A 10,371-nucleotide genomic window follows, 5' to 3' on the forward strand; every position below is an offset into this window, starting at 1 on the left:
GGGAGGCTGTGGGGGTGCAGAGAGGAGAGGGCATGTGGGAACACAGCACTCTCTGTGCTTTCTAATCAGTTTTGCTGTGGACCTGAAACTGCTCTGAAAAATAAAATCTTAATTAAAAAAAAGGGGGGGGGCAGGAAGCAGAATGAGTAAGAAGTAGAAAAGGTCCCAACTGAGACTTTGTCCTTGAAGAAATCAGAAGGAACAAAGGAACATGGAAAGCCAAGTGACTTTCTCACTCCCTGATTCCTCCACTTCCCTCCTCCCGAGGAGCACTGTTAGAGTGAGAGGAGTGCAGGCTGGGACCCAGAAGACCAGAGCCCCATCCTTGGTTGGGTCACCCACCCACGTGCGTCCTGGGCACCATCCCCTCCCTGGGGTCCGTCCCCTCATCTGGCAAACGTAGAGGTTGGGATGAGATGATGTCTAACCCATCATCCTGCTAAGGTGTCCCTATGGAAGGTCAGACCCCAGGAAGCTGGGACAGCCCCCGCCCCGCCCTGGACCCTCTCCTCGTAGCCCTTGGTCCACTTCACACATCACGACTCTGTCCTGGATCACAAAAGTGTCCTTCCTAGTTGAGCTGGGACAGGGTCTAGTAATTCCCAGGACCTTCAGAGGGTCCCGGTTGCACAATGAATCCCTCAGAATTGGCATTTGAGGCTGGCCACTTCCAAAATCGCAGGAGTGTGTGTGTATTTTTTTTTTTTTTTAAGAAAAAATAGTGCTACCCTACATATTGTTCTGTACCTTGTTTTCTCTGGTTTGGCTTCACAAAGGAAATCTTGTCATGGAAGGGGCTGCCTCCTTCATTCTGATGGCTGCATGGTATTCCACTGTGTAGGTCTACCAGAATTGCTAGAAGCAGTCTGCTACCAATGGATTTAGTTTGGTTCTGGTCTTTGCCTATAGCCCATGCCCCGCTTCAGTGAATGTCCACACACACAGTGATTCCACACACACGTATCTATAGGACAAAGTCCTGTTGTCAAACTGCTATCCTTGGGGGTTATTACCAGGTGCACTCCCATGAGTGTGGGATGAGGGTCCTGTTTGCTCACAGTGCTGCTGCATCACGAATGTCCTGTACTTTGAGCTCATTCGGCCCTGCCTGAGTCAACTAGACTTGCACTCAGCTTTGCAAATTCCCTTAGTCTTTCCCTTGAGTCTGTCTTCCTTTTCCATCAACCAGACCTTACCCCCAAGGTAAGGACCTGTCGGCTGCTGCGTGTTCTATGGCTCTGCTTCTTACCAAGATCGGAGCACAGATGGCATTGTACCCACAGCATGGAGTGATCGGCAAGGAGTGACCTTTGGAAACACCCACCCGTAGGGGTGACAGAGATCAGCCAGACATCTGCCTAGCTGGAGAGGTACCTGAAAACATTGATGGTTTTAGCTGAAGGGGCCTCCTCTGTCACCTCCATTTCATCCTCGTCATCAAAATACTCCTGGTAGATGTCAATGGCATTATTCTGCTTGATGCAGTGCTCCATGATCTGAGGAGGACATGTCGGGAGTTCTTAGCAGGAAAGGGAGGTCCCTGCAGCCTAACCAGGACTGGGATGGAGTCTGGGAGGGACAAGACATACCCAGTGGTTTTTCCTATTCTTCCTGCCCATCCATACCTTCTCCATGGGGCCACCATCACCTCCAAGGGGGTGAAAATTGGTTTTGGGGGGTAAAATAATATTACTTTCTATGTTGAACGCACAGATATACATAGAGTACATAAACAATGTACGTATAGTATTAAAACTTCAGGGGGAGGCAATTAGGAAAAAAATGTCTAAAAAGGCTCATTGGGGACAACAATGAAAAAAAAAAAAAAAGTGAAGAAACACTGCTCCAGGCAAACAGAATTGGTAATCGCTTCATAGACAACACCCATGTTCTGGTTCTGCAACCCAGAAGGCCCTCACCATTTTCCCAGATGCCCAGCAAGGAAAAGCCGAGCTCAAGGGCTTCCTCTTTCAGGAAGCCTTCCCTGATCCCTTCAGCAGGAAGTCGAATCTCCTGCCTTATGGAGCAAAATAGCAAGTCATCCCTCATCTTACAGCATGTCCTCTACCTTACAGGGCGCTATCTCTATATTTGTCATTGACCTCTAGGGGATTATAAACTCTTTGGGGGCAGGATGTATGGAAATTTTTGCGATTTTTTTTTTTTTTTTTGCAGTTCATTCTTGCCATCTCTGCTGGCCTGGCAGAGGCTAGAAGCTCAATCCACATGTGCTGAGTGAATGAATGATCCCTATTGGCAGGTGGCCGCTGGGTGGGGTTCTTTGGGGTCCTTTTTGCTCAAGGGGAGCTCTTGTCACACTCCTCCTACAGCCTGTCCAGCCCTCGCACCCTCCTGCCTTCCTCTTTGGTTTGCTGTTGTGGATGGGTCTGCCTAATCCCAGATAGAAGGTTCTTGAAGGTAGTCAGTGCTCTTGCCCTGAGTAACCACAGGAGCTGAGCACAGCGCCAGGCACGCCCAGCCGGGGTGGTGGCTGGAGCTGCAGGAAGCCTCACCGAACCCAGCTGCATGATGGCGTTGATGTAGTTCTCATCCTTCTCCACCTTCTTCCGGAACCGGATCGTCTGCTCCAGCTCCAGGGGGTTCACATCCTTGGGCCAGCCCCCCTCAACGTGGTTAATCCCCCGGGTCTCCATCTCAAACCGCTCCGTGTTGGCCTGAACAGAGAGGCACGGGTGAGAGCATGCTTGCCCCAGGTGTTAACACGAGGCCATGACCGCCAACCAGCATCCCAGGCCCCCCGTCCCCTGGCCAAAGCCGCAATATGGTCTGGTTCCAGCAAGGAACTTTCTGATCCTCAGTTGGTCACAGGTGGCGACGGAAGTGCTGCCCTACAGAGCTAGCAGCTTTGCGATGCCGCTGCCATGGGTAATCCAGTTCTGACTTGATCTAAACCCTAACGGACCAGAGGGGCCCACCATTTGTTCTGTGAGATCCCAGAGGAAAAGAAGTGAGTGAGCCTGCTGCGCCTTACCTTGTACTATGCCACGGGCACCGAAAGATGGAAATGATGGAGAGGGAGGGATTGCTCTGCATGTTCTCTGTGGCGGGGAGGACCGTAGGGACAGTCATAGTTTACCCCTTAAACTTGCCACTTTGCCTCCTTTCTGTCCCCACCCCCATTTAAAATTGTGGTTAAATACATATAAAATTTATCACTTTAGCCGTTTAAAAATGTACAGTTCTGTGGCATTAAGGAACTTCCCAATGTTGTGCCACCATCACTGGCATCTAGTTCCAGAACTTTCTCATCAACCCAAATGGAGATCCCAAACCTGGGAAGCAGCCACTCTCCTTCTTTCCTTTCTAGGCCAGGGCTCACAAAAGCAACTAGTCTTCATGGGGGTGGAGACCCGAAGGCCATCCTGTCTATTTGGCTACTCCGAGGACAATGCCCCCGGTCCCCATGATAGCAGTGAGCCCCGGGAGAGCAAGGAACCCAGTGCGTTTGGGCCGGGAGGAACTGGAGCTGCCCATGAATTGTGTTTGGCCAAATCAAGTGTGATATTCCCTGGGTTGATCTGGGACATGACCAAGTGGCTTCTCTCCCTCAAACTCGTTTTCTCTCAGCAGCGCCTAACACAATCCAGGTGTCTCACCCTCCCCTTTAGACAGGCAGGGAGCTCGAACTGCACCATGGCCCTCCGCTCTCCTATCATGGGGGCCCTTCTGACTAGAACTTTCCATAGCACCCTTTCCCGTTCATAAGCGGAGCACGTGCCTGGAGATCCAAATCCCCACTCCCTAGGTTGACCTCTCCCAGGTGTGCCACGTGCCCCAGACGACTCTAGCAAGGGTCCCAGGGGTGAGGCCAGAGCCCACAGGAGAGACAGCATCCTGAGTCACATTTGCCTGGCCTGGCGAAGGGCTGGTGCGGGGTCTTTTCCTGCCGTGGTGGGTCACGATGTCCTTCTGTCCTCACCCTTCCAGCACCCTCCCTGGGCCACTCTCACTGGCTCCTAGTCACCGGGATGGAGCCACGCCATCCCACCCTGGCCGGCCACACTTCCACCGGCCGAGGCCCTGGGGCTGGGTCCCACCTCGTGCTCTGACATGCTGGTGGAGCACTGGACGCCCACGTCCACCGGGTTCCGCTCCACAAACTGTTCGGCCAGCTCGGGGTTGGGTGGGATGTCGATGTTCAGCTCGGCCTGGCGGTCGGAGAAGTTGCATTGCTTCCCGAACTCGCTTCGCTTCTTGACGTACACGTACACGATCTCCATGGTCCCAGCGGCTGTGGGGTGGGGGTCGGGGGCAGAGGGTGGTGTTGTGGTAAGGGGCCCCACCTGGCTGCTTCCCCTCACCAGGGTTAGTTCCAGATTCTCAGTCTGATTGAGAGGAGGGGTCCTAGGGGATTTGTTGAGGAGCCACATCCGCATTTAAAAAAAAAAAAACATCTATCGAGTAATGACTACGTACTTTATATCTGGTTCTGTTCTTGCATTTGTCCTGAGGTGGACAATAGCATCACCATCTGACTTGGCGGAATCTCATACTTAGAGACACTGAGTGTCCTGCCTGGGACCATATGGCTCATAAGGGGTCCAGCCGCTCTGCCTGACTCCACAGCCCTTACTTACCCAACAGTACTGTTTACTGAACTAATACAGTTATTGGGAGGCAGGAAGAAATATTAAGGCGATCATGTTGGACTAAATTCCTTGCCACATGTTGGACATGTCTATACAGCCTACGAATCTGAGAGCCCCAGGCCTCTCTGGAAATGCCCACCCAACCACCTGATTGTCCACAACTGCCTTCCTAGAGTTCTAAGCTGGGCTGGACACTGACTTTAAGTTCTGGTCCTGCTACTCTTCCCAGCTGCTTGACTGTGGCTGGGCCACTCAGTCACTCCCACACCTGATGGCTCTCAGGCTGCTTGGCCACGGGAACGCAAGGATCAGACACACAGAAAAGTTTCCTCACAAAGGCTAACTGGGAGTTGTAGAAATGCAGTGAGCAGTTCCCACAGATGGCTCTTCTCTTCACTGACCCCTGTTACACCAGGACACTCTGTGGGGTCTGAGAGCTTGGTGACTTCCATGGCTGGCCAGCTGATGAGGTCTGTCTATAAGACTGTACTATGGAGGTGAGCAGAGTCGCCCTTTGCTGGACACTCCTAACTCTCAGAAAGTGGGTCTTTGATGGCAAATTCCCCAGGACTCAGACGGTGGGTCCGTGAGGCTCATGGGCCTGCCCAGAACCCTTGGATGAATGGGTGGGAGCTGTGGGGAGGACGTCTGGACAGGAGCCTTGCCATACTTGAATTTACAACCAAAGGTCTTTGGTGACCCAGAGTTTAGGTTCTTGCCTGTGAACAGATGTTGCTACCTTTGAACTGGAAGGGGACCTGGTGGGAACATACTTGGAGGACATGGGTCCTGCTTTCAGTAAAACCCACAGACAAATGTCCAAACTTAGGAAACAGATGAAAAATGCAATAGAGATGATAGAGTGCCTCATTTTACCAAGCAATGTTGTGCTGGAGTTTTTGCCCAAGAATGCCCTCTGGGGCACCCAACTTGAGTCTATTAAAAAAAAAAAAAGAAATCTAGGGGTGTCTGGGTGGCTCAGTCATTTGGGCATCTGCCTTTGGCTCAGGTCAAGATCTCAGGGTCCTAGGATCGAGCATCGGGCTCCCTGCTCAGCGGAGAGCCTGCTTCTCCCTCTCCTCCTCCCCCTGCTTGTGCTGTTTCTCTCTCTGTCAAATAAATAAATAAAAATCTCCAAAAAAATCTTAAAAAAAAAAGGAAATCTAATTACATAGACTTTTCTAGGAATTCATAGGTTTTGTGAATGCCAGACTTAATGCCTTGTATTTGTTCCTATAGTTTCCATTCTCTCACTAACTCATTCAGCAAACATTTACTTAAAACTGAAAAATCAAGAAGGCGTGGTACTGGTGTAAGGATGGACATGACATCCTTGGACATCCATGGATACTCCGTCAATGGAATGGCATTGAGAGTTCAGAAATAAACCTTTATATTTATGACCAACTGATTTTTGGAAGAGGTACTAAGGCAGATCAATGGATAAATGATGGTCTCTTCAACAAAGGGTGCTGGGCCTGCTGGGCGTTCATGTGGGTCAGAATGACCATGGCCCCCTACCTCACACCCTACACACAAATTAACGCAAAATGCATCATGGACGTTAATGTAAGAACTAAGACTATAAAACTAAGGGGGACGAATACAGAAGGAAATCTTCGTGACCCTGATAGGGCAGATTCCTTAGATATGGCACCAGAAACATGGCCCATAAGAGCAAAAATAATAGTAAGTTGGACTTCATTCGAATTAAACACTCTGCAACGCAAAAGATAACATTAGAGCACCTGGGTGGCTCTGTTGGTTAAGCGTCTGACTCTTGTTTTGGCCCAGATCACGATATCTGGGTGATGAGATTAAGTCTTGTGTTGGGCTGCACACTGGGTGTGGAGACCCCATAAAATTCTGTCTCTGCCCCTCCTACCCCCAACTCACAAACACTTATGAGCAATCTTTCTCTTAAAAACAAAATAAAATCCAAACGAAACAAAACAAAAGGGTGCCTGGGTGGCTCAGTCGTTTAGCGTTTAGCGACAGCCTTCCGCTCAGGTCATGATCCCCCAGTCCTGGGATCAAGGCCCATACCCGGCTCCCTGCTCAGTGGGAAGCCTGCCTCTCCCTCTTCCATTCCCCCTGCTTGTGTTCCTTCTCTCGCTGTCCCTCTGTCAAATAAATAAATAAAATCTTAAAAGAAAAAAGTTAACTATCTTAAAAAAAAAAAAGAAAACAAAAACAAAAAACCAAGAAAACAAATGAACAACAACAAAAAAACTCGTAACATTAAGAAAATGAAAAGACAAGCCACAGACTTGGAGAAAATATCTGCAAATCGTGTCTGATAAAAGACTTCCATCCAGAATATACAGACACCTGCGGGTCCCCGGTGTTGTGAAGAGCAGTTTGCAGGTTCCCTCACTGCATGCCCCCCAGAGCCCCCCACATACAGTTCTCATTCTGCGTATGAAGAAACCAATGCCCAGAGACCTCAAACGCCTTGCTCAAGGTCACAGTTCTTAAGCTGAGGCAGAGCCAGTGCCCAGGGCCATCTGGATCTAAAGCGGTGATTCTTAACCTTGGCTCTAGGTTTAGAAACTCCTGGAAGGCTTTATAAAATCACAAGGCCTAGGTTAAACTGTGGATGATTGAAATCGGGGTCTCTCCACAGGATTTTTCCAAACTCCCCAGGTAATCCCAGTGCGCAGCCCAAGGTGAGAACCACCGATTTACAGTGATGGTTCTTAATCTCTCGGCTGGCCTGTCTCAAACCTGGCATGTTCCTTTGCAAAATGGAGACACCCAGGCCCCCTCTTGCAAATGCTGACCCTGTGTCTGGGACAGGACCTGGCAATTTGCGTTTTTCACAATCCCCCCCCACCCAGATTGAATATTACGATCAGACACATGTCTCATCTGCCTCCCCTCCCCTCCCAGTCTGCAGGGAACCAGACCACTGGGTCCTGGCTGCTGGCCCCTGGGATACAGGGCCAAGAACTGTGGGATAGCCCAGAAGCACGTGCCTGGGGTGGCCTTGGCCTTGGAGCAGCTGAGGCAGGGGCGAGAGGGTGAGGGTGGGAGGGTTAACTTCCAGGTCCCTTTGCATCCGCATACATTGTTCCTTAAAGACAGCGCCGCCCAAGCCCGGGAACAGCTGGACCTGAGACAGACTGGCAGAGAACAGAATTTGTCGCTCTTTCTCGAGGTTTGGAAACTCTCCTGTACCAAGAGAGGTAGAAGCGACGGCTTGGACAGCAGAGTGTAGGAGCAGAAACACGACGTGCAGGAGGTGACCCTAACAGGTTCGTTCTACATGGGCGAGCGTTGAGGGGCCACGGGGCTGCTTCGGGGTCCCCAGAGTCACGGGCTGCCTGGTGCTCCCTCTGCGAAAAGACGGTTGCTGAAAAAGCCAGCTCTTTGGAGACACAAGGAGGCTTACGAGCGGGAGGAAACTCCAGAGGCACAAAAATAACCTCTTTTGCCCAGATCATATTTTAAACAGCTTTGCTTTCCTTCTTGGTGCCTCCCAAGGCCAAGCCAGGAGCAAGAACAGAGGCATTGTTTTCTATCTGGAGGCAGACAGAAGGGACATTTAAAGCCTGGCCCGGTGACGGGAAGACAGCTCATTCAGGGATCCAGAGCAGGCTCTTTCTCACAAGCTGGCGGGGCCTGAAGATGAATAGCAGGGTCAGCACGGGGGTCTCAGGAGGTCTCTCCTGCTTGGTGGGACAAGGGCCCGTGGCTGGGCGTCCCCAGGCGGTGCTGTCTGTCTGCAAAGCGGGCTTCCGAGGGGGGCGGAGACAGCCCTGCTGCCAGTTTGGGGCCGTTGGGGGAGGGGGCCCCCACCCGTGGGAACCTAGAGACCCAGGGATAGGCAGGACCCCGCGGGGAGTCTCAAACACAAGAACACACAGGGCTGGCGAACATCAAAGCGACAACTGTGTCCCATGTCCCAGGGCTGTCGGATTGGAACCTTCACCAATGATAAAAACTCCTCTTGTGCGATGATAATGAGCAAAGTGATTCCTGGAAAGAACCTCCCTGACTTAAGAGAAAGTGGGCTTTGGGTGCCTGGGTGGCTCAGTTGTTAAGTTTCTGCCTTTGACTCAGGTCATGACCCCAGGATCCTGGGATCAAGCCCCGAATCAGGCTTCCTGCTTGGTGGGAAGCTTGCGTCTCTCCCTCTCCCACTCCCTCTGCTTGTGTTCCCTTTCTCGCTGTCTCTCTGTCAAATAAATAAAATCTTTAAAAAAAAAAAAAAAAAAAAGAGAAAGTGGGCTTTCCAAGCTTGGGTTGGGGCTAAGAGAGGGGTGGCAGTTTTCGAGCTTAGTAGGGAGAGAGGAGGGGGGCTGCTTTCCCTCCGTGCGGGACCCCATCTAACATAAACACGAAAGCATTTTCCTCTTCCTCGTGGTCCCTAGGGCAGCCCCCAGTTTTTGTGCCAGGGACTGACGGCCTCTGTCTGGCACCTGGCCTGGCAGAGGAATGCAGGTGAGGCACTTCCCTCTTTTTTTCTTTTAAAAAGATTTTTATTTATTTATTTGACAGAGACCACAAGTAGAGAGGCAGGCAGAGAGAGAGGAGGAAGCAGGCTCCCCACTGAGTAGAGAGCCCGACCTGGGGCTCCATCCCAGGACCCTGAGATCATGACCTGAGCTGAAGGCAGAGGCTCTAACTCACTGAACCACCCAGGTGTCCCTCCTTCCCTCTTTCTTATGTCCTTGTGCACCTTCTAGAATGTGGGGTCCTAAGGGACTCACTTGTCTTCAAATGAGGCAGATCTCCCTAGGAATCCAACCCGCCCCCTACCATGGCATCCCACAAGGACAACACAAGGCACACTAGGGTCAACCTGAGCTGAGCTTCAAGCACATGGAGGATAGGGACAGGCAGAGGTGCGAGAAGGTCCCCAGGACTGAAGCGTGCTGCCTTGAGGTTCACCAGCTCTCCCCCCTACAACGCTGTCTCCTTGAGGACAGACTACGGAGTTTCCCCTCACCCCTGTCCCCATCTCCCGGTGCAGGAAGGAGCCCAGCACTCCCTCTGTCCCATGCTGAGTACTAGCCCTGTCCCCCAGGGCTCTCCCCTAGAACTCTCTCCCTCTTCCATTTCTGATCAGAAAAACAAAGCATAGCTATGCATAGATGTGACCGGGGAAGCACACAGGGTCTGAAAGCCAAGAACACACTTCTGTGATTCCAGAGATTGTGATAAACTTTGAACGTGTTGCCGGAAGGTGAAGGTAAACGTGTGACCTTGAGCATGGTATCTCAGTGGGCGTAGGAATGTCCCCCCCGGGTTAGGGAGTAAATAAAGCCATGCATTTAGGGGAACTGCGACCTAGTCCGTGATCAATAATTATGGATTCCCTCTCCCCCACCCCCCACCCCCGCCTTTATCAGAAAGCCCACCTCCCCCCCACTCCAGCCCAGATTGCACTAGCCAGCCAGCCAGCTGTGAACCCTTTAGAGACCTCCTGTCCCTCCAGGAGACTGGTGAGTCAGGAGCAGACTAACTGGGAGTTCGGGGTGTAGGAGTCTAGGTGACCAGAACCTGCAGTGTCCTGTGACTCGAGAGAGTGCTGAGGGCAGCCAGAGGGATGGAGTGGGGACACTTGACACCCACCTCCCGGGAGGAGCTGTCCCCAAAGGCTGCCCCCACGAGGAGCTTCTTGGGGCTCCCCGTTTCACTCTCCTCCCCTCTCCAGCCCCGCGCCCTTACCGTAGGTCCTTTCCTGTCGCCTCCAGGCCACAAGGGAAACACCGGAACCGCAGCGCCGGCCCCAGCGCTTCTCAAACGGCTCAGC

The 10,371-nt window shown here is 51.8% G+C and overlaps 1 protein-coding gene across 1 annotated transcript in view; it reads right to left on the reverse strand.

Moving 5' to 3' along the window:
- The window catches only part of DNAI2 (dynein axonemal intermediate chain 2), a 28,828-nt gene extending 18,457 nt beyond the window's left edge, over window positions 1-10,371 (reverse strand). The window contains exons 1-4 of the mRNA XM_059380975.1: window positions 10,287-10,371; window positions 4,059-4,252; window positions 2,514-2,675; window positions 1,375-1,496 (exon numbers count right to left, since the gene is read on the reverse strand). Coding sequence (XP_059236958.1) covers window positions 1,375-1,496; window positions 2,514-2,675; window positions 4,059-4,241 — 467 coding nt within the window. The 5' untranslated portion in view covers window positions 4,242-4,252; window positions 10,287-10,371. The remainder of the gene's footprint in view (window positions 1-1,374; window positions 1,497-2,513; window positions 2,676-4,058; window positions 4,253-10,286) is intronic.

This window comes from Mustela nigripes, chromosome 16 (assembly GCF_022355385.1).
Source record: "Mustela nigripes isolate SB6536 chromosome 16, MUSNIG.SB6536, whole genome shotgun sequence".
Classification (NCBI taxonomy): domain Eukaryota; kingdom Metazoa; phylum Chordata; class Mammalia; order Carnivora; family Mustelidae; genus Mustela; species Mustela nigripes.